Source organism: Phragmites australis, chromosome 5, assembly GCF_958298935.1.
Source record: "Phragmites australis chromosome 5, lpPhrAust1.1, whole genome shotgun sequence".
NCBI classification, from domain to species: Eukaryota; Viridiplantae; Streptophyta; class Magnoliopsida; order Poales; family Poaceae; genus Phragmites; species Phragmites australis.
The window spans coordinates 44,716,121-44,743,801 of record NC_084925.1 but is presented as its reverse complement, the minus strand read 5'-3'; the positions used below and the strand labels follow the sequence as shown (position 1 = coordinate 44,743,801).

The 27,681-nt window shown below is 42.1% G+C and overlaps 3 protein-coding genes and 1 pseudogene across 4 annotated transcripts; 2 read left to right on the top strand and 2 right to left on the bottom strand.

Annotated features, from left to right (window-relative positions):
• Positions 1-537: 537 nt before the first annotated feature.
• On the bottom strand, positions 538-10,466 carry LOC133919948 (anaphase-promoting complex subunit 4). 2 transcript variants are annotated; one of them, XM_062364528.1, is made up of 19 exons: positions 10,256-10,466; positions 9,478-9,589; positions 8,680-8,771; positions 7,964-8,047; positions 7,532-7,771; positions 6,519-6,596; positions 6,246-6,385; positions 5,745-5,905; positions 5,556-5,656; positions 5,400-5,474; positions 4,847-5,026; positions 3,568-3,650; positions 3,392-3,481; positions 2,784-2,888; positions 2,380-2,518; positions 2,044-2,256; positions 1,793-1,942; positions 1,466-1,547; positions 538-1,367 (listed from the first exon to the last, which is right to left on the bottom strand). In XM_062364528.1, exons 1-19 carry the CDS (start codon positions 10,331-10,333, stop codon positions 1,261-1,263), a joined length of 2,310 nt encoding a protein of 769 aa, XP_062220512.1. In that variant the 5' UTR covers positions 10,334-10,466; the 3' UTR covers positions 538-1,260. The 2 variants fall into 2 exon arrangements, with proteins under 2 accessions (XP_062220512.1, XP_062220513.1); XM_062364529.1 differs by having other exon boundaries at positions 2,044-2,253.
• Positions 10,467-13,153: 2,687 nt separating this feature from the next.
• On the bottom strand, positions 13,154-15,211 carry LOC133919946 (large ribosomal subunit protein eL33w-like). Its single transcript, XM_062364527.1, has 4 exons — positions 15,049-15,211; positions 14,720-14,948; positions 14,570-14,613; positions 13,154-13,445 (listed from the first exon to the last, which is right to left on the bottom strand). Exons 1-3 carry the CDS (start codon positions 15,114-15,116, stop codon positions 14,572-14,574), a joined length of 339 nt encoding a protein of 112 aa, XP_062220511.1. The 5' UTR covers positions 15,117-15,211; the 3' UTR covers positions 13,154-13,445; positions 14,570-14,571.
• A 5,912-nt stretch (positions 15,212-21,123) lies between these two features.
• Positions 21,124-22,084, top strand: LOC133918119 (beta-1,3-galactosyltransferase pvg3-like; annotated as a pseudogene).
• Positions 22,085-23,659: 1,575 nt separating this feature from the next.
• LOC133919945 (26S proteasome regulatory subunit 7A) lies at positions 23,660-27,643 on the top strand. Its single transcript, XM_062364526.1, has 10 exons — positions 23,660-23,849; positions 24,105-24,186; positions 24,712-24,803; positions 24,956-25,033; positions 25,121-25,182; positions 26,005-26,149; positions 26,251-26,469; positions 26,571-26,752; positions 26,986-27,161; positions 27,314-27,643. The coding sequence occupies exons 1-10, from the start codon at positions 23,763-23,765 to the stop codon at positions 27,469-27,471; spliced, it is 1,281 nt and encodes a 426-aa protein (XP_062220510.1). The 5' UTR covers positions 23,660-23,762; the 3' UTR covers positions 27,472-27,643.
• Positions 27,644-27,681: the final 38 nt, after the last annotated feature.

Genomic DNA, 27,681 nt, shown 5'->3' with positions numbered 1-27,681 from the left:
TGCCAAATAAGGTACTGTTCATCATTTTTGGTAAATAAGATACCAAATACGTATGTTAAATTTGTCAATACAATGATATATTATCTATTTTGATAAATATAAATAAGTATGTTATATACTTTTGAATTTTTTCCCACTAAACACCATCATCTGACTGCACGAGTAGATGCTGCTATACAACAGTACAAGTACTGCCTTTGTGTCTGATCTCGTCTAGCACAAAGGATCCAAGTAGTAGTTTGCAGGGAAGCACGCTACATCAATTTCAGTACAGACTCTTCTGCAGTTTTGGTACTACGTGACTTGGCACGGCAAATCAAAGTATCACATGCTAGCTAAAACAAATCGAGTCATTAGTACTAAGATTATGTATGCTGAGTGGATAATGTGATGATGTAGGGTATGTATCATCCACCACCGTGATGCAATGGCAAGCTGCTACAATGTTCTGTTGGATTAGGAATCGATAATTCGGATTTCGTGCTGCGTTTATCGTTGCAACGAGACCCTATATTATCTTATCATCATTGCTACAGATTGCCCAATGGTACCTTGCAAGAACTACAGGTCATGTCCTTGCCAGATATTTAAAAAAATCAAGTACACTAGCGTACTAAACCAAGAAAAAAGGGTTACGGTCTACACTTCATACTTCCCAATTAAAGCAGCTCCAAAAATACAAAATAAAGCCATGTAACACCAGTAGCATGCCCTGGTTTTACAACCAGCCTTAATGCCCATCACGATTAGCGATACAACTCTTTTCCAAGTTACCATTGCATCCACATTTCTGTTTTCGACGAATTTGCATCCACATTTGTAACACGAGTACTCTTTGTAGCACAATACGATCAGAGAGATGGGGTAACGCCGATAAATTAGGATATCACGAAACCATTTCTCGTCAAAGCTCGTTTTGCAGATATATAAGTCCAACTTGCAGAACCACACCCATACTGCTGACGGTTTCACCAATAAAAGGAGAAGCAGATAGATCACCTGCTGCTAGGCTGTTATAGCTTCAAAACCAGAGGATGCGCTGCTTAGTCGTGGGAATGAGAGATGCGGTAGTTTCAGGACATGAACATCATGTTAGCCCCTGGCTCCTGCTCAACAAGACAGCGTTGCTCACAGCGGCGGACATTTGGATTTTCTTTTCTTCAGCACAAGACAATGCGATTGCATTCTTTCTCCAGCATAAGATGGTATGATGACATTCACCGAAATGGTGTGCTGAAGCTGTTAGAAATTGGATAACGATCACTCCATATCAGAAACTTCATCCCCGTCCTCATCCTCATCCTCATCAAGGATGTAAACCAAGGCATGTCGCCGAGATGAAAAGACACAAGCAACCCCTCTTGAGGCTGCATAAAACATTCAGACAAGTGAGCACCAGGAGTCACACATAATGTAAAATGCATAACAATTAAAATTCCTATAAAGAAGTTCTTGTTCAACATACCACTGACTGCCAGTGGAGTAGATACGGTATGAGGTATGCTACGAACTTTCCCGCAATCTGTGTCCAACTGGAGATCCAGTTCCTACAAGTGTCATGACAGGAAAGAAGCAATGCTATTACCATTTGCCAGAAAAGTAAGGTCAGGTCACATAATGAGTAAAATTGCATAAAATAAGCTGTTGTCAATACACCAATTGCAAGATCCAGTTGACAGTTATTTATTTTCTTTTGATGATTACATATTAATTGAAGGACTAGCTGCAATGAAATGAAGTGCGTGCTAGAAGCATCAAACAGATGAACTTTAACATTTACAAGGATTATTACCACCAGTTCTTGCAGACTGTAAATATTTGCAGGGTATGTTCTCGAGAGTGGTGTAAAAGAAAAGTTATCTATCTGCAGCAGCAGCATCCAAGATCTTCCAGGACCATCACAACAGGACCTTTCACTAAGTAGTAGAACTACTTGGTTGTCCTGTTTTTAAAATGGATAACATTTCTTCTGTAAGCTATGCCAAGTACTGTACAAAAAGTGGAATATTGCCTCAAGACCTCAACAGATGCAACAGGGAATACCTTATAAAGAGACAGGTCAACACACTCATATTCATCAGGTATACGCAACAGAAAACCTGAAGGTGATGGCATGCTTAAGGCAGTACAAGAGTCACAGAAGTCCTTTATGACACCAATACAATTTCTTTTATTTAATGATCCATCAGGTATCTTGAAGCATAAGTAGTCAGTCAAGCTATATGAGGACTCATCATGCTGTGAATTTTCATCCTGCTATTTCAATTAATGAGTAAAGAACATTAAGAGCAACAGAAACATTGATTCAGTGCAAAGTGTGTATACAGAAGTTACAGACAAGAACAGCAACATATGACGAGTACAGTTTCACTTTATGACCTTATAGAATGATAGCGATGTCAGCACACAGGTTGATGACAAGGTAACTGATGATGTAACAGGATAAAGCGGAAGTAATCCTTGACAGTGTATTTGTGACGAAATAGTGGTAAATGGCATCAAGAAAGCCTCCTTCAAGCTGAAATGGATGACAAACAAAATGGTAAGTGCAGCATAAACACTGCTTAGCAAAAGGAAAGGATCAGCTATGTTTAAGCAACAAGCAACAGATTCGAAAGTGTTTACTATGTGGAAAGTGAAAATAAAAGGATCTGACTGATAAAATATTGACTGTTCAAATAACAAATAATGTAGTGTAAAGAATTAAGATAGACTGAATACCAATCTCGAGCCATCTAGAACAAAATACTAGTAAAGATTTCCAAGTGATAAAATGATTTCACCTCTCTTCCAATTCATTAAGTTGTTTTACCAAACTCCTTTCCAGAAATTGGGTGTCTGTAAATCCTCCAAAAACTACTAGCTCCTCAACATGTCTTGTAGTATCTCTGAAAAAAAGCATGTTCAGTACAGTTAAGAAATGCAGGAATCCAGGAACGCATCATCAGAAAAAAAGGAAAGCTATATAGTGATGAAAAAACACAACATAAGAGGAACAAACAACAGTTCCATGTGATTGAATGACTTCTGATCACTTTTGCTGATTTGGACTCAGGATTTATTAGATCATACATCCCAAGATCTTGAAAAACCAGATTCAGTGAGACAAAGCATTTTACAACACCACGACACCAAGTATAAACAGAAACACTGAAAATTGTACATTTCAGAAGTTATTCTTGTGAGTTAACTAGCATTTATTGATACATCCATGGTACAACCCACCAATCATGTAGGGATATAACCATGTGCCTATAGGTATACATCTACCTCAACTGAAGATTGTGACATATTGTGCATGACAAGGTAGCTTATCAAAAAGGATGGGTGAATAGCAGCTTGAGACTACGTACTTGCATAGCAAATAGAAATCAAGTGGCATGCTACTTACATATCACACTCAAATCTCTCATCTGCTTCAAGTAGCTGTTTGATTGGATCCTTATCAAGAAGAAACTTCAAAAAAATCACCACAAGTTCACTACAAAGGATGATGCCCTTGTAATCAATGAAAAAATATTGGTTCAAGATTTATGAATGCAGGGAATAACAGGAAAAAAGGCTAACCTGTTTGCTGCTGGAACTTGATCGGTTGGTTCAGTTAATAATATCTTAACACACTTCAAAACCCAGGTGAAGAAATTTTGAAACTGGGGAGCAGATTAACAAATGGAAGTTACTATAGAACAAGCCCCTAAATGTATCACATTATCACTAAACATACTGCATATCGGAAACTACTGAGCATGGAAGCAAATAATATCACACAAACACAAAAATTCCAAACAGCTATGTCACTGACACAAGCACATTCTATGAATAAATACTAATAACAAATTCTCTTATTTAGGTGGATCAAAATTTACAGTTTGATTTGAATATGCATGTGGCAGTCTGATCCACCAAACCAGCAGAATCTAGAGTATTAAAAAAACTTTAAAAATGGTAATATAATTGATTGTCCAAACAGTCCCGAACAAACGGCAGGCACCTGCTCGAATCATTGTTCAGCCTACTACTCTAATGAACACAGTCAATAGGATGAATCATTTTTATATACTCTGGTCGTAAAAAGGATTGTGACCATTTTCCGGGGAGGAGATTCATTTTTTTCGACGATTAGTAAAGTCGATTATGCAAATATTTATTTAAAATAAGGATACATGTTTATCAACTGTGCATATCGAAGAGGACACGAGATTTTATACAGGTTTGGACATCTCTTAGGATAGCAGCCATATGTCTTGTGTTGTTTTGATAAATCTTAGTAAAAGACAATTACAACAGGAATGTGTCTAGATCTAATCATATGAATCTAGGCGACTTCTCTCGTGTTTTAGATCTTGAAGCCCTCATCAGATAAATCTGATCGTAGCTTGAATCTCCTGTGGATCTCAATGAATTATTTCTACTTCTATCCGACCTCGTATTGCTTCTGTTTGGCTCTCACTAGCTTGTCTCAGACTCTTTTTTCACTTCTCCCTTCTTTTCCTTTGGTGTACCTCCTCCCCCTCCTTATATAGTCGGATCGGGGAGGCGTACCATACTCGGAGTCTCGAGCGTAACTTTTCTGATGTGTTATCCGGAGAATTCTTTCCTAATCCGGAGATAGTTTCCACGTAGAACACAATGAACTGACTCGAATAACCGTACATGCCATATTTGTCTCATGACGGTTATTAAACCTAACGTACAATTTAACAGATACGTATATGATGGTACTCCATCCTCAGGATATACCGTATTTCTAGTAAACCCTTAATTATTAGTTATCAAATCATCATCATGTTATAAGGACAAAAAACGTTCAAGAAAAGAAAAAAATATGCAAAAGGGAAAAGGGTACCAGATAAAGAACGGTAGCCGCAACCCTTGAAAAGCGCTCAACTTGAACAACTAGCATCCCTATACTCTCAGTTACACCATCAATAAGCTTTTCATCTAACCCAATGTTCTGAAATCGTGAACGCCATCTTGCAAGGCCTCTTAGTTCTGCGAGTCTAAATGAAATAGTTTCAACTGCAGGCTGTAAATAAAGAACATAAATAAGAAGCGGTTAAATTCTCATGATAGAAACTAGAAAAAGGGTACAAGTATGTGCAGCACATGTTAGTACAGCCAAATGAGATGACCATCAATTTAAAGAACCACGTGACTTTAAGTTTTATTTCTGTGCAGGAAAGAGATACTAATTTTGCAGGAGGATATGTCCAATGTTCTTAAACTATTAACAACACTACCTGGTTTAAAGCCATGAGATAACAAATAAAACACTAAAAATATCACAATTAATTTACTGACTATAGCAGAAAGGTGTGAAAACATACAGTGTCCACTGAAAAGTGAACCAACATGGCAAATAATTCACATTTCTGTGGCATTGGTAGGTAGTAGCTAACCTGAAGATGCTCGCTGACAACACCACGAATTTCTCTTCCAGCACCGTCTACAGCCTTGGCTATCCTCTTGAGACCCTACCCACATATGATATGACAAGCTTAGGCAGACTGTCCCAGAAAACAAGGTAGGGAAGTTGTGGTGGTGGCAACAAATACCGCTTCACCAAGTGAACTGGCTAAGAATTGGTGAAGTGCTGGACTTGTACGTGTCCCAAACAAAAGGCTCAGAAACTCATCCTCAGAGCTAGATTCCACTCCTGTAAGCACTCAGAAACTTTCACCAATGAAGACAGAACAAAGGTACAGGTATCTTGATGGCTATGTCTTAAGAGAAACCAATCTTACCATGTGCAACTATCAGAGAGGGCAAAGCACTAAATTTCTCATGAAATAAGTTCATAGCACTTGACCATTGTTTCGACATCAAAGATATTGAAGCACGGACAACTTCGACCAGATCTTGAATACTTGACGCTTGTTGGGACACCTGATGCAGCTCATTTTTCCTTTAACACATTTATTGATGATAAAATACCAATTTTAGTATGTGACACATAAGCAGAAATATGTGCATGGCACGAGAGTTAATATCCTTACAAAATTAGTAATGAAATACTTCTGATATATTTTTAGAGGGGCAAACAACAGTCTGAGGTATTTGCACCTGGCTACAGAGCAGAATTGTAGTTTTGAAAGTGAGTGGGCCCATTAAAAGATGGGTAATTCTATGACTTTATGTGGATCTCAATATACATTTTGAAGTCGTCATGCAACAGAACAGCAATATAATGGTTTCCGAATAAGGACAGAAGGATGTAAAATTTAATGAAACTGTTATGTCATTACCTGTTGAAAAAGATAGAAGAATCCAGGTGGAGACAATGTAACCCAACAGAAATGCTGTTGCTGCGAGAAAGGTTGTCAGTGTCAATCAGCTTTCCGGAGCACAGAAGAACCAATTTGTGGAGGTTTCTTGATAAAGAGACCTGATATAAAGAACAATGAGCGCGCAGAATTTCATATGTAGTAGATTAATGAGGCGACCATGCCATCAGTACACATAGTCACGTCACTAGTCTTCACAATTAACATGTGCATTGGGAATGTAGAGTTAATGACCTTGCTTATTGAAGCATCCCGGAATTGGTAACTACTTTTTCCAGAGGATTGAACATGGATTGGAATCTTATTTATGTTCTGAAATGTCAAAGACATAAAACTATTGACTTTATGGAACAATGAACTGGATAAAAAGAACTATGGTATTCATAAAAAATTATAAACACAAAAGATTAGGCAACAGTGGCTATGTCCATAGACTTGGCCCTTAAAGATTACATAAATAAATAAAAGAAACACGTAAAAGACATGAACTTCACTACTCTCATCATATTACAACACCAGCTCGTGCCCACGTGGAAAAACAGAAAAATCCTACATAATCAGATAATGGAAGTAAAGATTAGATTGTCATCGTTGGCAACAATCAGGGGCATTTCCAGCATTTGCTTGAATGAGTTTAAAGTTTAAACATAGCATTAATACTTCAAAATTCAAATACATACTGAAAAAGGTGGTGAGTAGAGGCATCACTCTTTAAAATACTAAGGATACTTTTCTTTAAAAAAATGTTGGTTTTGCAAAACCAAGAAATATGGTGGGTCAGCCAATGATAGCAATAACCAAACCTGAAAGACTAAAAGTCCATTTCTGTTTGCTTTGCTTTTTAAAATAAGCATCTGAAGAAACTATTTCTTGATGCAATGTCTATTTGGCAACTGCCAACTTAGTAGCATGACAAAAATTTCTTGCTGGACATAGTAACTTGGTAACAGTCTTGCCCTCATGGTGTAGCACGGAGCACAAAAGAAAAAATACTAAGCAAATTTGATGCACTAGCACTAGGGATTAATGCACAACGAAAACAGAAATGGAATATGGAATTTTGTAAATTATGCAAACAAATTGCCAGAAGAACCAGTTCATAATATTAATATCATGTTTTCTGTTAGGGTACAAAGGTCTCCGGGACAAACAAAAAGAAACTTCAGAATCAGAAGAAAGCATGCACAGGTGACAAACTTTTATTGAGTTCAAATGTCGATGAGCACTCGGTTTTTGTATTTACTTACTATCTTTCCAACCAGAAATATTCCAAAAATACTGAAGCAAATGCAACCATCTTTCCCACCACTACAGAGGATGTTAAAACGCTGACAGGAAGCACTAGAATATTCCTGAATGGCTTCTTCATTCTCATCGGCAAGACCAGTATCTCCAGAACTTAGTCCACCTGTCCTAGGCATCACAGGAGCAGGAGGAAAGAAACGTGTGGTGCGGTCTTCATAGGATAACACATCATCGTTGTCAGTCTGAAGAAATTAGCATAAGACTCAGTAATCAAAACTTTTTAGTGGAAACCTATACTAATTTTAATTAGAGCAAAGCCATTCATGGATTGAACATAATAGATGATGTTTTTAAACGGGATGATGTTATATTTTACAATGAGATGCAACTATTCATAGTTAACGTTTCTAATAGATGGAAGAGGAATAGTATACCCTTGATAGTGGATCATCTTCTGCCCAATTCAAACATACGATGGCAACATCATGGGATTTTATAGTTCTTAGCATCTTCCCGTTCTGCAATCAGACTCCCTTCAGTTATAAATGCACAAAATGGTAAAGTAAAGCAAAATTAAATAGTAGAATTTGATAGCATGAGAGATTGTTTGGTATCAATAGTAACTGAAAACGGTAAACTTGGAGAATTTGAAACATAAGATAGGTCATATGCTAATTACAGCTGCTAGGGAGCATATAAAGAATTATAGCAAATGGTACTAATAACTTTAGCAATAATACATATTTAACTTCAATATTAACGAAATTGCAATATATTCCAAGTTAGACATTGTGCTCAACGGAAAAGGAAAGAATTAGAAAAAATTAATCACCTCTAGCACTTTCAGCTTATGAAAAGAAAATTAGTTACTGAAAGATGGTCAAAGATAACATATTAATGGCCCATCCTAAAATGAAGCAGTAGATTTGTAAAATTCATTTTCAATGTTAATTACTAAGTTTTTTTATCAACAATGGAATGGACACCATAATGTGCCTACATTAAAGCGAATGTCAAAATGAGAACTGAGCCATTCGCAAATTACTAAGAGAAAATAGACACTGGGTCAGGTTTTTATGGAGTATGAAAGAATGTTAAATACATACAACAAAAGGCATCAACAATTTGTATTCATCATCAACATACACACCTCAACGTCATGCAAAAGAACCAAACCATCTTCTGTGCCAAGTGCTATTATTTTACCATCAGGGCTCCAGCAAATAGATGTGATGCACTTCCCTGCAAAATTATAAATATTCAGTTCTCACAACCTTTTTAAAATTCAAAGGGTCCACTGAGACTGTGGATTATTATTGAAAAGGCAAAGTGCACACTACGCATGCTTCTTTGGACATGCAAGATAAGAAGAAATGCCAATAACAACTCTTCTCCTCCAAACCAATATTATCTATAAAAATTTAGCAGTGATAAGAAAAACACATGCAAAAAATATTTCTAATATTTTGTAACAAGTTCATTTACCCCCTCGAAAGTTACCTTGGCGGCGTGCATGTTCATGTAGCAAATCAGGTGACACATCAACGAAACTACATAGTCAAACCACCTCAAATGCATTGTTACCTGGACACCTGTGTCCAAATTTTTTTGCCGAATCGGACACCCTGAATCCGAGTCGGATTTTGAGTTGTATTTCGCGTGTTCAAATTTTTTTTGCCGAATCGGACACCCAAATCCGAGTCAGATTCTAACACCGGTGTCTGTGTCCAAGTAACACTACTCAAATGATAATTTAACCTAGATTTAAAAGATTACCGCGCGGGGGGGGGGGGGATGGTAATTTAACCTAGATTCAAAAGATTGCAGGGGTCAAGAAAACTGAAACTGTATTTCAGGGGGTTAATCAGAGATTCTAGAAAGTTCAAAGGGCTAAAATGGACTTAGTCCTCTCTAAAAAAATGAGGATCATGGGTAGCAGGGTAGCAACCTGGAGAGATTGTCCACAGCCGTTGCCAATTGAAGCGATGGAGGAGAATCTTGGAGTCATCAGTAACCATAGCAAGAAGATCCTTCTCTGGATTCCACTCTGCCATTTTTATCTACAAGTAGTGAAACATGGGAAGATTAGTGCCCGATGCCTCATTTAGCACATATAAGGAAATTAATAAGAAATAATGGAAAGTGAATTTCACTGCAGTCATTTATCTATTACTTAAGTTGAAATTCATATAAAGCATATAAAGCGACAAAAGTTGAAACAACTGTTTGATCTGTATGCTTACCATTAGCTTCTCTATAACTTAAGCATTGTTGATACTGAATAACTAATAGGATAATAGGAGAAATGAGATGGGTTAAGCATGACAAGGTGCCAAAAAAAAAGGTGTAATCACTCGAAGCAAATTCTTAAACAACATTTTGCTTCGAAACTGAAATCGGTAAACATGGTGGTGCTTATTGCTCCATATCAGTAAAGTGGCTCCTTCCGACTCATGCAGAGGTCAGATGAATCAGTTTCCGGTAAACCTAACTCTCGTAGGAATTTCAACAAACGGTTGACACGCACGCGGGGCGGCGAGTCCTGGACCCGCCAGATTCACGCGTGCCATCCCGTGAGCCAGTCAATACCCAGGACCAAAGCGGCAGCGCGCTACTTCGAGGACTCGACCCGGGTTCGCTCGATCAATTTAAGCACCGAGACGAGCGCGCCCAGCACTTAGGCTGGAAAGAGAGGAGAGGCGGGAGAGAGAGAGCGGAGACGAGACCTGGAAGGGGATGGGCTTGTCGAACTGGAGCTGGAACGGCGTGGCCGTCGACGCCTCCTCCATCTGCTCCTCCGCCATGCTGGGTCAGGGTCGTGAGGCAGGTGGGATTCTGGCTGGGGAAAATTCGTTTTGAGCGGGCGGGCGGGCGCGCAGGAAGAACGAACGGCGACGGCGGCGAGGCGCCGAGACGAGACCAGATTCTGGGCCTTGGGTAGCGGTACGAGCGCACCGATATAAAGCCCAGTCTAGGTACGAGCCCCGCTCGAGTCCAACGCTGAGCAGCAAAATTTGTCATGGGCCTAATCTGAACGCGAGGCTCGTGTGTTGCCCAGGCGGCTGGACCCAAATCACTGCACGGTGCCCCTAGCCCGGGTGATACGCGGTTCCTCTTATATGACTGCACACTTAGTTGTCGCTGATACGTAGCTCAACTCTCAGTGATGGTGTCACCCTGTGTAGTAACGTTAGACAATCTTTCTACCTGCATATATGATTCGGTGTTAACAAAACAGTAACTAGATACTGCAATGCCTCGAGTCAACGGATCAACTAGGACAAATCCTCTATTTTCTGCCGTAAGGGCTGTAGCGAGCAGTTGAGAATTGAAGTAGAACAGATTGTGAATGTGCCAAATAAATCTTTAAGTTCTTGAAAGATAGAATTTGTAAGAGTCCAAGAGTGGATGGAGCAAACACTGTCGGTAGGAGGAAAGGAAATACTCATAAAATCCGTTATGCAAGCTACATCTACTTACTCAATGGGTTGTTTCAGTTTGTCAAGGAGTATTTGTTATAAATTTTTCGAGAGTAATTGGATTGCAAAGTAGCAGATAACAGATAATAATTTGAACTTATTCATTATTGATGATCGTTATATATATGTGTGTATATATATATATATGTATATATATATGTATATGTATATATGTATATATATATATATATGTATATATATGTATATATATACATATGTATATATACATATACATATATATACATATATATATATGTATATATATATATGTATATGTACATATACATATACATATACATACACATATATATACATATACATACATATATATATATATGCATACACATATATATATATACATATATATATACATACACATATATATATATACATATATATATATATACATATATATATACACATATATACATATATATACATACACATATATATACATACACACACATATATATATATATATATATGTGTGTGTGTGTATGTGTGTGTATTACTCCCGGGAGTATATACTCTCACATACGTATCTCATAATATAAAGATTATTTCATATGATAAATAATATGTACATGAAGCATGTGATAAATAGTATGTACATGAAGTATGTGAGTATATAAGATCATCCAAGTGGTATGTATACTTTTTAGGTGATTTATACATTTTTAGTATATTATATTTTATATACAAATATGAAGGTATTATCAAAATCTATTAAAATTGATGAATTTATTTTCAATTTTTTTATGTAATTCACATTGTAGTATCTTAAATGAGTATATAAGTATAATCATAGTGATAAATGAGTGTCCGTTCAGAAAACACCCTCCTGAAAGGAGTTGTCCGGCTTGGATCGCTGTTTTCTAACAAAAATAAACTCCCTTATCTGGTGGGGCAGCAGGAATGGCAAGGCATGCTGGGTGGCGTGAGAGAAGATGACACGACAAAAGTTCATAGAGGCATAGCTTCAGAAATATTTATTCAATCTGATCCCTTTTGGCTCGACAAGCACGGAGAATTATTCAGAATCCCGAATCTTTGAGTGCTCAGCTTCAACGAACAGTTTACTTTCCCAATGTGGATTTTTTTTTTAATGCATCCTAGGGAGTAGACTGTCCCAAATATGGAGAGCAATTTTGAATGGCCGAGATGTTCTATCTCAAGGTATTGTCAAGCGAATTGGCTCCGGAGATGATACTAGTATTTGGTGTCACGATTGGATTCCTCGTGATGGTTTATTGAGACCAGTGGCATAAAAAAATTCGAACCCTCCTGCTCGGGTTTCAGAGCTGATTGATCAGACATCCATGGTTTTTTTTTGATATGGATGTCCAAGCAATCAAGCAGACTCCTCTCAGTCTAATTCGGCAAGATGGTTTTTGGGCCTGGCACTATGAGCGATCTGGCCTGTTCACTGTCAGATCAGCATATAGAATGTTGGTCCAAAATAAATTCAGGCGGGAGGACTATCTAGAGAGCAGAGATGAATGCTCAGATGTAAATGGGAGATCAAATGGATGGAAGGATTTCTGGAAGCTCAAGATCCTACCAAAAGTTCACGTGTGTTGGCGTCGGACTGTCTGGAGGTGGTCGAGCTCGATCCCGGAGATCGTTTTCAAGCATGAAAGGCAGAGATTCAAATATTTCAAATGGTGAAGCTCATGTTATCGAAATAATTTCTTGTTCTCTGGAGGTTGGGGGGGGGGGGGATCTTTGGCTTCTGCGTCCTCCATATTTCAAACTTGTACCAAACATTTTTTGTTGAATGAATAAACTCTGGCTTTGTCCAAAAAAAAAAAACAGTAACACTCCTAACTCTGACGCCAAGCAGCTTGGTTACTTGCCATCCAGCTGAGAGGGTTAGCTAACCTCGCAGCGGATAAACGCGGCTCCATGACATAAAGCATGCCCACATAGCAGCTTCGAACAGTATATCCCGTTGACGCGGACGCACATTAAGGGACATAGCAGGAAGTGTTAACACAGCGACGAACGGCTGAGACAAATGGTTGCCACTTCCCCTTGATACTAAACGCGCACGGAAGTGTATAATAATGCCACCAATCTAGACGGCTTATTTTCAGAGCGATCTCGAAACACACCCACTAACAGTAAGTCGGAGATAGTACAACATAACAAAAGGAAAACATCTCTGATTCAGGAATCAGAGAGCGGTATGGGTATATAAAATGGTAAACACAAAAGGTACAAAAATAAAATGGCAGATTACACATTTTGTTCTAACTCCAACTCCATTTAATGATTTAAATGGTCTGCAACATCAAAACTAAGGATAACTTCTACGGGTTCTGAAAGAAACAGTCCAACTTGCTACCTCTTGACCTGAAACCACACCTTACAAGGATTTTTATAGCTCAAAATAAAATCTAGCAGATAAGCACGATCCTCCACACCTTGAAATTATCTGCATTGGATGATACATAACATTAGCAATGGATAACACCTGTGAACTGAGAATTAAGTATGTTTGCAGCATAACTTATGCACAAAATATTTAATTATACCAAGAACATATCATCACACGAATACATCTTTTTGAGGCACTCGGATTCTATAGTCTAAAGTACTTCTACAAAAGTAAAAAAGATAAGCATAATAACTATGTTCAGAAATCAAAATACCTGGCTTTGTTCACTAAATAGAACAAATCAAGGGGATAAATTAAAATGGGTTCAGCTGGAAACAGCACTGCAAGAAATATGCCTATGAAATGTTCAAGTGACAGATATTGTCTACCAAATTTTTTTGAACAAATGCTAAGAATTAGCGAATTTAGAGAGTATATTGCAATGTCTCAAATTGATTTCATATAATTCAAACAATCATATTATAGCATAATGTCAAATTGGACTACTCATTAGGTCCTTTAAACCCAAAATAAGTCAGCTACCATTCTATTCAGTTTGGTATGTCTACCGCATTAATGAGTTCAAGCGAAATCGGGCAGCATAAGTGGCCTGCAGATCATTTGTGATGCTCCAATTCATGATCACAGAAATAGCTGTGATGTGTCTTTTCTTTCCAAAAAGTATAGGCTCAGACAATGCAATTCTATCAATACATGCAAAGTTTGGCTTAAGAGCAAGGTTGGATAACTCAATTAATCAGTGGTGCACACAATTACAGACAGGTCAAATGATATGCAACTAAACCTTAATTGTTCTTGCAGCTGAAACAAGAAAGACATTTGTAAACAGGACACTGCTACATGCCAACCCAACAGTCATATGATGACACTGTATATTTTCATGTAATAAATCGAGCACACTTATGTACAAACCATTCCTCAGTGAGAAAACCATTTAGCCCATTTTAACCCTTGCCTAGCCAAACAAGTTGCTAACGATAGAATGAAGATGCATTCGAGATAGGTTCCAAGGGTTCAATCAAGAATAAGAGCGTCCAGCAGTAACCAAATGCTCATCCATGAATAACTGAGCATATTATTGATATACTTGGTGGACGCATGTGGCACACTCGTTAATTAATCCATAACATTAAATTATGTTGAGTGCAATGGGTACGAACCTTTAGATGCTGCTTGGGTACATGAAGACTCTGACCTTGCGCCCCTGCAACAAAGCATACACAACAGCAGAATTAGCCAAGAACACAAAATGCCAGGCCGGAACACGAGGCAGTGCTACGAATGGACACGGGGAGGGCGGCCCAGCTCACCATGGATTCCGGCGGCAGGTTGGACTTGAACTTGGCGCGGACGATACCGGAGTTGCCGTGTGGGCGGGTGACCTTGCCCCAGATGCAGCGGTAGTGCGTGCCGCTGCTCTTGGTCTTGGCCTTGTAGATGTAGGCCATCCGCTTGCCGCAGTACCACGCCACGTCCTCCTTGGTGTTCACCCCCTCGATCTGCACCAGCGACGTGTTCTCGTACTGGTTCGACTTCGACCTGCACACCAGCCCCCATGAATCACACCGCGGCGAACGGACGAGAAAACTCTGCAGCCGATCGAGCGGCGATCGGTCGGAGAGAGAGAGAGAGAGCTCACCTCTTGTATCCGAGGATGGTACCCCGGACGTAGAGCCTCACGCGCTGCCCCGTGCGCCCCTTCACCATCTTGCCGCTGCTGGTTCTGCCGCCGGAGACGAGAGCTCGGAGGTGGAGTCCGAAGGAGGCGGGCAGACACCACGAAGGGGAGAAACCCTAGTGGGCGGCGCTAGCAACACATAAGTATTCCTCGGCTCCGACAATGAACAGTCAGGATTGAGGTAATTGGATACTGGACGGTTAGGATTACTGCGTTAAGTTCTGGGAGTGCGGTGGGCTAGGGTTTACGCCCAATGCGGCTATTGGGCCGGAATGTTTAGAAGGCCTACGTGGCCACGTTTTTAGTCGCTTGAATGGGCCCAGTAAGGGTGGAATTTTAAACGTTGGCCCTTTTAAAAAACTTTTACCCATGGATTTATAGGGGAAAATGTTCAAAAACTAGATCTTTTACGGCGCCATGACTATTGGCGTGTTATTAAATAGTATGACATTATCTTAATTAATATTGTGGTAGCTGTCACATATGATCTTGCAAGTCTAACGTATAAGGGCAGCTATCGTAGCGTCAATTATCACGGTGTCGTGCTATTTAACCACAATGTTAAATGTTATGATGCCATGCAAAATGATCTATTTATAGAATATATTTTAAAAAGGAACAAAATATAAAAAATCCACCCCTAGTAAGGCTAGTCGTGGGATGAAAAATAATCATATAAGATCTGATCTCGTGTATTTGATTTGAATCTAATTTATAGCGTGTCATCTTATTTTATAGATTTAATTGTAAGAAATATAACAATACAAATATATCATAATTTAAATATACTATACACTAAATATAGTAATTTGAAACTTGTTAATATATGAGTTTAAAAATTCGTGCATAACTGCCATTCTACCACATAGCTTTGGCTGGGCAGCCAAAACACGAGCTGAGCAGAACACTTGTACTTGTTCTCGCCCGTGTGCAAAACTGAAATGATCGGACGTGCCGAAAGTTAAAAGCCATGCAAACGGCAGCCAATTATCTGAAACGTGCTAAAAAATTTGATAGGGCTGCAAACCAAACGTGCCCGTACTACCGCCTGCAGAGTGCAGACGCTCGCGCACACGCTGCGGGGCAAGGCGCGCAGCGAGCATGACATGGGCATGACGACATGGACAAGTGGGTCTGTGGATGTCCGGGATGGGGTACCTCGTGTCGAGGACGCGGCGGCGTGGATCGCTTCGACGGACGAACAGCGCGCGGAGCGACCAGATCGAGCGAGCCAGAGGGCGTACAAGCCGGCGCGGCGAGGGGGAAGAACAAGTACGGCGCGCCGCCGCTGATGTAACGATTACTGGGACGAGGGGATGGAGAGGAGTTGAGCTGCTCGCGGCGGACACGGTCGCCGTGCACAAGCCCAACGACCGCCTCAAGTGCGCGCGAACGCTCAACTTCTTCCATGTCACGCACCTGGGTGCCTCCAAGCTGTTATTCTTATTCCAGCTGATACCAGAACGCGATCGAGCTTTGTCACTGCCACTAGGAAGAGAAATGCTTTTGCATGTACTGCCCGGCAAAACTATATTCCAGTATAGTCGATCCGGTGCCTAGAATTTACCTGTGGTCTCTGGCCCACCTAGGAAGAGAAACGCTTTTGCATGGCTTGCACCGGCGCGCTGAAGTCTGAACATTCAGTGAGCTCTGGCCATATATAGAGTCAGCTAGTGGCCAGTCCAGCTGTTGACGTTGCGTAGATGCGATGCTGTATATAAATAATCCTATTGTGTTGCTGTCATTACTGGCAAAGATGGCATGTGAAGTCCAAAATCTCCGGAAATTACGTCGCATTGGTATGCTCCTTACGCAAGGTGTCATGGTTATTTGTTGAAATTGTCCGTTCGAGTGTTGAGTGTTGACAAATACAGCCATCTTAGTACTCCCGGCTCAAACAAAAGAAGGGAAGACACTAATGAATGAAGTGGTGAATATACTGCTTATTAGTGAGACTACTGAGTCTGTTACCATCCAATTAATTAAAGGGACTGTAAGAAACGGTAACGTACTAATACAGATAAATTATAACACTTAGAAATTAATAGTTTTAAAAAATTTATAAGATAAATTTATCTTAAATTATATCTAAATATGCTCTAAATTTATTTAGCGTGCCTACTCTACCGCTCAAGATGATTGCAATATACTCTAACAAGGTAAATTGCAAGAAAGTAAATGCGAAAACATAAATAAGTTAGAGAGACAAACTCGACACAAGAGATTTTAATCATATGGTATCGATGACATGAATGTCACTCTTAATCTACGTTAGGGCTTCACCAAAAATATGCTTTCGTCGGTAATTGGTCATGACTCTTGAGCCACCAAGGCAAAACCTCGAGCCGGATGAGCCACCAAGCTACCAATGTAAGGTCTTACCACTGGTCTCTCTTTTGGTCACTTACCGTCGTGATCACTTTGGAGCTTGAGCCACTAAGGTAAAGGTCTTCTCGTCCACATACACGTGTCTTGTCACTGCTCCACACCAGGTGGAGGGTCAACAAGCTTATCGATGAGTCATTAAGACTATAAGGTATCGGCATATCTCTTGTTACAAGTTAGTATCACTCTTTAATCCACTCTCTAAGCAGCAATCATCTAGCAACACTCTCTCTAGACCTGTAAATATTAATCACTCACCAATCTTATACTTAATTACATTGGATGATCACTTTAAGCACTTTGATGGCTTTTGATGTCTTCTTCAGTGTGTATGAGTTTCTCTGGACTCTAACATCATGCCACACCTTCAAATGACTGAATGAAGAAGTATTTATAGTCTCAAACCTATCAACTAGCTATTTTTCTAACGGCTCATAAAAGCTGTTAATATCGGATGATCCGGTGAGAGCAGTAGTACTAACACCGGATCATCCAGTGAGTACAACATCATAAACTAGCTATTAGAACTCCACTCAATGTCTTTGTGAACACCAGACACTCTGATGCAACTTAAATCTATCACCAGACCTTCCACTGAGTTATCTTGAGCCATCTGAGCATTTACAGCTTCTCTGTGTAAAATACTCCGATACATTCATCTTTAGAGCACCAGACTTTTCGGTAGGTTATTCTTCATTCTTCAACACTTGCAGTCGCCTCTGCAAGAAATTATTTGGTGCTATAATTCGATGTGCACAAACTAAGCACTGGACCATCCGGTAGGTTAATCTTCAGTCTTCTACACTTGTATTCTTCTCTACAAGAAATATTCTGGTATTACCCAGTGCAGATCACCGGACTATCTGGCGGGATCCTCAGCCTTCTCCCCCTTTGTCAGAAATACTCCGATGAGTTCAACACACAGAGCACCAAAGCATCCAGCGAGAGCAATTCTCGTATAACTTTTTTCAATTCAGTCAATTTTTATCCCGGCTATGGTATATTACATCTCAATGACTATATTATTATTAATATATTACTGACAAATATGTTAATCCCAATAACTATGTTATCATTAATCACTATAATTATAATTATAATATAATAAAATAATGTTTGCTACAGGGACTGTCGGTGTATCAGGAACCGGGGGTCCCTAAGTCCCGAGGCCAGGCCAACCGCCCGCCACGTGTCATCATCCCGCGAGGTCCCTCCTGCGGGAGGAGGAAAATCTAAGTCCCGGAAGAAGGTGCTCGGGGCCACAGCCTCTGGTCCCCGAGCACCCCAGTTCCCCGATGACCCGCAGAGTCCAAGTACCGGGAAGAAAGTGCTCGGGGAGGTGCCTGGTCGCCCCCGAGCACTCTAGTCCCCCGACGATCAGAAGAGCTAAGTTCCGGGAGAGCACGCTCGGGGGGCTGCGTGCGGCAGCCCCCGAGCGCCCGGTTCCCCGAGGGTCAGTGCAAAAGTGCTCGGGAGAGAGTGCTCGGGGTTGCACGTGGCAGCCCCCGAGCACTCGGTTCCCTGAAGGTTCGTGCGAGAGTGCTCGGGAGAGAGTGCTCGAGGAGGTGAACAGTACCCCCGAGCATTCGGTGCCCTGACGACCCAGAAGGGCCCCCGAGGGGCCCGCTGATGAGGTGTCAAGCAGTCAGAGGTCCGAGGCCGCATTTAATGGGCGTGCACGGCCTGACATCCCCAACTGCTCCCGCCGCAGTGTCAGTCCCTGCCATGCTTTGGCAGAGAGGCGTGGGGCCATTAATTGCACGGGTCCCGTCCCGTATCATCCGGTGTATCTCGGGATAACGTTGCCAGGATCAAGGCGTTCCGCCCGCCGCCCTGCCGTGGCAGAGGAACAAGACAGGACGGGTACGCCGGGTGCCTATGTGGCTGCCCGGTGGGCCCTCTCAACGGCGCCCGTCGCCAGGGCGTCCACAGTGACGAGTGGCCGGACGCGCACCGCGTTTTTCCACCGCCCCTGTCACTTCGCCCAGAGGAAATGATGACGCCTTTTCCAGTCGTTGCGTCTTAGAACTTGTGCCCCTTCCTTCCCGTTCGGGGTATGTCGCGACCGGCGAGTGCATAAAAGGATCGGTATACAGAAAAGAAGAGGACAATTGGAAACATTGGAGGAGAGGACAATTGGAAAAAAGACAAACCAAGCAGTCGACCGTGCCACACTCAGATGAAAACATTGCAAGCAAGCCTGAGCAGAGCTAGAATAAGGAGCCTCAAGCTCTTAGTTAGACAATATATTCTTGTAACCAGATATATCCAAGAGGAATCCCCCTCAGGGTAAGATATAGCATCCATACAGGAGTAGGGTATTACGCCCTCGTGCGGCTCGAACATGTCTAAACTCCGGTGCATTTACTTCCCTTTGCACTAGGTCGATCATCCCCCCCCCCCACCGGCCGTTATATTTACTTCCACTTCCATTTATTTCTCCGACGAACTTATTCAGGATTATCCCCCGCCCGAATCTTTAAAAAAGGGGTCTCTCGGGATCCCTGCGACATGAGTTAATCCTCCGACAGGGACCTAAACCTGTCGATCAGCCCCACACACCACCCTCCTCAAATCCCATGGCCGCCGCCTTCCTATCCTCCCTCTAAGCTGGGGAGGGGGGGGGGGCGAACTTAGGGCCCTAAGGCTAGCCCCAACGGCTTCCATTCGGGGACCAAAATCCCGTCGTGAAGGAATTTTCATCCCCTTCAGTGCTCCAACGGTTTCCCTTTATGGTTTCCTTCACGACGGGATTCTCAAGTCATTCCCTTCAGAACGAGATTCTCTCTCTCCTTTCCCTTCGCGATTCCTCTTGAAGGGAAGCTGTTGGAGATGAGAGAAAATAAAGTGAATGGGAACGGGAAAGAGAATCGAAAATGGAACGAAATAAAAGGAATATGGTTAGAGATGATCTTAACCTTATCGGAATAGCACCGGTAAGGTGACTATCGACTGAGATTTCGCAAAATTTTACTGGACTGATGTATAGACATTCTGTTAATTAAATGGCGTAGAAATGTTATGAATCAAACGATACGGCTTCAGTTAGCTGATGGATCCAAATTCAGCAAATACTGATCGAGAAACCCGTTCTTCTCTTCCTCCATAGTCCAAACCTGTCTTCCAATGCGCGATATTTGCATGCATCCATGCAATGCTGTAGAAACGTTGACTCCACGGCCAGGACATGTTACGTACGTACGTTTCCCCAAGATCCGACCTCGCATGTCTGGCCTCCCCTTCCACTCCACTGACTCCGCATCGACCTCGCCTGCCTTTACTCAAAGCGTCGCCATTACCGTACCTGCCAAGCTCCCCACCGTACCTGCCAAGCTCCCCACCGATCGTGCTCACGAGCCAGCAAAAAGAACCGATGCCTCAAAGCCTGCCTTAGCTAGCATCATATCAATCACCACCGCTCACTTGGATAGTTGCATGCATGCTCTCCATGCAACTTGATCAAACTCAGAAATTCTTGTGAATAGTAACTAGCTAGCAAACTTTCAAGAATCAAAGCAAGAGCTGCGTCGAAGCAGCTCTGCAACGACTCTGTTTCTTGCTCGCGATGCCGCCGCCGCCGCCGCCGAGCAATTTGCTAAGTCCATAAGCACCGGTAAGCTTGGAGATCACCAACTGAATCTCCAGGCCACCATGAAGAGGCACAGCGCCTTCCCAAAGCTGTCAGCCTCCAGCAAAGCGCCGGTCCTGCTTCCCCTCCTGCTCCTGGTCTTCATCTTCTTCTTCGTGTACCCCAAGGAGTTCGAGCTGCAGGCGATGATGAGCGCGTGCGTCCCTCCGCCGGGGGCGCACACGGCGGCGCGCCTTGCTGAGCCGGCCGTGACCCGGAAGCCTGACTTCCGGCTCCTCATCAGCGTGCTCACCCGCGCCGACCTCTACGAGCGGCGGCACCTGCTCCGCATGGTGTACGGCCGGGCACCAGCTAGCGTCCGGCGGCCTCACCGCGCACATCGACGTCCGGTTCGTCTTCTGCCGGCTGTACAAAGACGACCAGCGCGTGCTGGTCCCGCTCGAGATCCTCGCCCACGACGACGTCATCATCCTCGACGGCTGCGAGGAGAACCTCAACGGCGGCAAGACCTATACCTACCTCACCACGGTGGCGGAGCTGTACGCCGACGAGCCGTACGACTACGTGATGAAGTCCGACGACGACATCTTCATCCGGCTGCCGCAGCTGCCGGAGTCGCTGGGCGCGATGCCGCGGGAAGACATGTACTACGGCGCCACCATCCCGTGCAACAGCACGGACCCGTTCAGGGAGTACATGGCCGGCATGGGGTACGTGCTGTCGTGGGATCTCGTCGAGTGGATCGCGACCTCCGACGTGGCGCGCCACCACAGCGTCGGGACGGAGGACATGCTCACTGGGCAGTGGCTGCGGATCGGGGACAAGGGGAAGAACCGGTCCAACGCCAAGCCGGCCATACACGACTACCTGAACCCGGTGCCGGTGGACGAGTGCGAGCACGAGTTCATGCCTAGCACCATCGCCGTGCACCGGCTCAAGAACAACCCGCGGTGGGCGGAGACGCTCAAGTACTTCAACGTCACCGCCGGGCTCAAGCCGTACAAGTTCTACAAGATCAACTAACTAGGGATCGGATGAGTTGCATGCCGGCCGGTTAATTTGAGGAGCTTTCACTACCAGGATCATGTATTTCCTTAGCGTTAAGCACCACCGAGGTGCCTGTTTTTTTTTCTTTTTCAAATGACAATTGTGAGCCACTGAATAGGCATCCAACAACTCACACTTTTATTCAACCTCTCGACCTGCCCCATAACAGTCTTCTTCTACCTCCCCGCCTCTGTAACAACTCATTTTCTCACTCCTTCATCCTGACACTGGCCTACCAAAGGTCCTCCCCTTCCCACGACCGACGCTGCCCACGCCGCTCAACCCCCGCGCCTGCCTCCTTTGCCGGCACGATCTACCTCCTCCAGAGCTTCTTCTAAGTCAAGAATCCATAGAATCATCTCAAATCCGAATCTCAAAACCTACTAATCCCTAACTTTGGTCGGAGGTGAACGTCACTAAAATCTCGCATGATTTAATACACCTTAAGATTAGAAAACGTGTAAAAGAATTTGTCATTTTGTTCAGGAATGAACACAAAGTCGACTCCATAACAGAGTGGCGGGGTACGGGCGAGGACTGAACTGCATCTGCTCATCCTTTGGACCCTTTTGGCTGGAATGCAATGCGCGCCTCTTCCGGAAGGGGAGCATGTCCAGTACACAGCTCATTGTCAGGATAAAGGAACAACTCTTCTCTTGGATAGGGAGCATCTTAGCTCAGGATTAGGCTTCTACCCGTAGTCTTATTCTCTGTTGTTTTCTTTGTGAGTAGTAGGTTAACGATTGGGGCATTTACTCCACCTAGCGAGCACTTCATGTTTCATGTTCGCATTGTAAACTAAATATGTATGTTTTCTCTATCTCTAATACAAAGATGTACAATTCTTCTACATATTGGAGAACAAAATAAACGAATTTATCTAGTATTATTTTTATAGGACATCACTTGAATACCCTGCAATTGGATTTGCTTGAGCATTCATTTTTCCAATTGGTGATGTGAATTGTGTCCGTCTTCTCCTACAAAGTATGGATGTGATTGTTGTTTTTAGGGTCGGGATTCCCAGATGGTGGTGCGTGGAGGTAGGCCTGCATTGACCTATAATTATGGTCGATGATGAATGGACTCGGCGGCATGGACACATGGTTCAATTCATCGACGGCAACTGGATGAAATTCACGGCTACTGAGTTTACCGCTCCAGTCCAATTTCAAAAACCGAACGCTACCCGAATTTGAATTCAGAAAATTTAAAAAAATAAAAAATCCTAAACAAAACTAGAGATAATTCTAGGCCTTCTGTGAATTTTTTTTCCAAAAATAATATCGTTTACATCATATTCTATAGAAAGTAAATTTAAAAAAAATAAAAAAATTAAAACGGACTGCTCAGTTATTAAACTCGTGCAACCAAACAAACACACCTTAAATAAAATTATTGGAGAACATATAGGCAACGAGAGCATCCTAACTGTCAGTTCTAACTTCGATACCTACCTCCGTCCGATCAGCCAAATCAAACGGCGCAGAAACGTCCCTTGCAGAGGAGGAAAGAAAAAAAAAACCAACATAAAACTATAAAAGTCGAGGTACGCCAGACGCCCAGACCGAAGGCACCCCCAAATTCCCCGCTCCCACGGACCTGAGCAGCCACTGCCGCCGACGGAGAACACACAGCGCGCGCGGGGGCAGCCATGGCGCCGGAGCCGGAAGACGACATCATGAACGAGAAGAACCCGCGACCGCTCGACGAGGACGACATCGCGCTCCTCAAGACCTACGTGCGTGCCGCGACCCCCGTTTGGATCTCCTCTCCCCGATCTGTTGGATCTAGGGTTCTTCTTGGTGATTTTGTCTCGGGCTGGGGCTTGAGAGTTGGATTGGGTGGGGTTTGGGCTTTTATGAGCTCTGTGTGTGTGTGTGTGTGTGTGTGTGTGTGTGTGTGTGTGTGTGTGTGTGTGTGATTTGTGACCCGATTTGCTTGGGCGAGAAACCGCTGATGTTTGCTAATTTTGGTTGACTGGCTGTTGCTGCAGGGGCTTGGGCCATACTCGACCAGCATTAAGAAGGTCGAAAAGGAGATTAAGGAAATGGCCAAGAAGATCAATGACCTTTGTGGTGAGTGAAAATTTTATTATGTATTTATTGGTTTAGCCTAGAGATGTAGCCCAACTTACTGCTGAGTTCGGGTCCTTGGGATCAGTTGGTATTTTATTCATATGCCAGTTTAAGATCAGTTGATAAATCGAGAATTAGTCTCTCGGTTTATAATGGTAAATGTATAGTTAACTTGGCAACACTTGTTTCAGCTGATCACACATTAAAGATTTTAGGTCATTATTTCTTCTCAACAAAGGGAAAGGATTGTTGCCTTGCTTATTTAGTTTGTGCCCTGACGGTATCGACATACAACTGCTGTTATATATAGCATACAAAATATATCTCCCAACTTTATTTCTGTACTAGAAATTTGACCTTTCTCAGTAGCGTAGTTAGATGAACCAGCTATCACGACCTTAACTCATGTCTCCAGTTTTCTATTATATTCATAGTCCTGTGCAGTTTGTCAGCTTGTTTGGATGTTAGGAGAGTTGCACTTTTCAATTTTCTTACCTGAGACATTTGCTCTCTGCTAAATCCCAGGGATAAAGGAGTCTGATACAGGGCTGGCTCCACCTAGCCAGTGGGATTTGGTTTCGGATAAACAGATGATGCAAGAAGAACAACCATTACAAGTACATTAACTGAACCCATTGTTATGCCACTTCTTCCTAGTTTTTACAGTTTTGGGTGCAAGCCAGCGTGCATGATAGCTAGACGCTAAGTCATTTCTTTTTCTGTTTTACATGTGCTAGTGTACTAATAAGTTTTCTTTCTCCCTCTGCAGGTAGCAAGGTGTACAAAGATTATAAGCCCTAATACTGATGATGCTAAATATGTGATAAATGTAAAACAAATTGCAAAGGTATGCCAAGCTTATGCCACTTTTCTAAATCATATATTGCCTAGAAATTTCACACCTCTTTCTTATGCTTTATTTTGGATCATGCAGTTTGTGGTCGGATTGGGGGATAAGGTTTCTCCAACTGATATTGAGGAAGGAATGAGGGTCGGGTATGTTGTCCTGCCTTTTGGTCTTTAGCGTATTACAAATCTTTATGCATGTTAGTCTTAGTGTATCGTATGACACTGTTCAGTTCGACTCAAGCATTTTTTGCCTGCTGTTTTCACCTGATGCATTTATGTGTTTGAGTTACTGTAATCTATAAGACTGTTTCATTCTTGTGGTGATTATGTGGAAGAAATGTTATACGCCATCATGCAAACCGAGAAACCTCCGAGAACAGTGCTTATTGATATGAGTAAAACTGAGAAACTTCCGAGAAGGCAAGAACAGTGCTGAAACAGTGCTTGTTGGTATGAGAAACTTACTAGAACAGTGCTTAGAAAAGCAATGACCTTTCTTGTGGTGATTACCGTGTCCATGGAAAGGCGTCATGAACTTTACATGTTTGACATAGATGGGTAAAACATTGCTTTCTTGAATCCAATGTACATATAACTCCTATAAAACTTGGCAGATGTGTATAAACATTATTTGCTTCGTAGTGTTATCTGAATATAGAAAATAATTATTAGTTGTGAACATCTTGGATCTGGGAACAATTTCTTGTCAGCTGCTGGCTTAGGTACAGGTTCCTTTCCTCTGCTCTTAGAATGCTAGAATATAGAACTTGCTGCTCTACATAATCTTCAAAGATGGCAAAGTTGATTAAACTAAAACTGATCCTGTGCATTTTTTCTTGATTAAGCATCTTTGGGATTGGGATATCTAGGCTATTTTCCCTATGCTTTGTACACTATCATTCTTAAATAAATTGAACCTCTGTACCCACTGAGTGAAATATGTGATCTCACAATGGATGTCTATTGCAGTGTTGACCGTAACAAGTACCAGATTCAAATTCCTTTGCCACCGAAAATTGACCCAAGTGTTACCATGATGACCGTTGAGGAAAAACCGGATGTGACATACAACGATGTTGGTGGATGCAAGGAGCAGATTGAAAAGATGCGTGAAGTATGCAAACCTTTTTCCTTGCATTGCAAGCCTGCACATACTACATCATATAGTTAGTTCTGGACTTATTTTATTTACTCCTTACTGAACCACTGTTGCAGGTTGTTGAACTTCCTATGCTTCACCCAGAAAAGTTTGTCAAGCTTGGTATTGACCCTCCAAAAGGTGTGCTTTGCTATGGTCCACCTGGTACTGGCAAAACACTTCTTGCAAGAGCTGTAGCAAATCGAACAGATGCTTGTTTCATCCGTGTAATTGGAAGTGAATTAGTTCAGAAGTATGTTGGGGAAGGTGCTCGGATGGTTAGGGAACTGTTTCAGGTATATTGAGGGTTGCAAATTCACAAAGATTCACCCAGTTTTTTGAACTAGAGTGTTCTGTTTCATCAACAGTCATTCTGAAATGAATTCTTTTATTGTAGATGGCCCGCTCCAAGAAAGCATGCATTGTCTTCTTTGACGAAGTTGATGCTATTGGTGGTGCTCGTTTTGATGATGGGGTTGGTGGTGACAATGAGGTGCAGCGTACAATGTTGGAAATAGTAAATCAGCTTGACGGGTTTGATGCGAGAGGGAACATCAAAGTTCTCATGGCCACTAATAGGTATTCTATTTTTTCACTCCTGCTTTATCATGTGATTTAAGATTCATTCTGTTAGGTGCTTAGCTTGTATTCGGTATTCTGAAGATTTATCTGAAGAAACATAAGATTTTGAAAATGCAAAAATCTAATAAAAGTGTCATTAAGAGACTCAATGTCTTGAACTGACACGGCTAAAACATCTTGCCATATGAATTGATCTGAGAAGGTGACCACATTTTCTCTGTTTTTTCCAGGCCTGATACCTTAGATCCTGCGCTTCTGCGTCCTGGTCGCCTGGACAGGAAAGTAGAATTTGGCCTACCTGACCTGGAGGGTCGTACCCAAATTTTCAAGATCCATACACGCACCATGAACTGTGAGCGGGATATCCGATTCGAACTTCTGGCACGCCTCTGTCCCAACTCCACTGGTTAGTGCATGTCATGCAACTTCCTTTAATGAAGACTTACCGGTTGTTTTAGGCATATGACCTGGAAGCCTTCTCACGTTAGACAATCTGGTTCTCACATACTTATGTTTACTATCAATCTGGTTCTCACATACTTATGTTTACTATCTCAGGAGCCGATATAAGGAGTGTTTGCACAGAAGCTGGGATGTATGCCATTCGTGCCCGTAGGAAAACCGTGACGGAAAAGGATTTCCTTGATGCAGTGAACAAGGTCATTAAGGGCTATCAGAAATTCAGTGCAACACCGAAGTATATGGTGTATAACTAATCAGAGTGTCACAGTATAAGACCTGTTGTTTTTAGAATTCTGGGTCTTTGTAATGGTTGTATCAGCATGAGATTCTCTGCCAAGATTGTTGTTTTTCAAAAATCTCTCTGGTGAACTGGTGACTTCATGATCCTGTACCACAAATTTTAAGACAACCAGAGTTCCTCACTCAGCGATTCATTGCTCATGTCTTTATCACTGTGATGAACT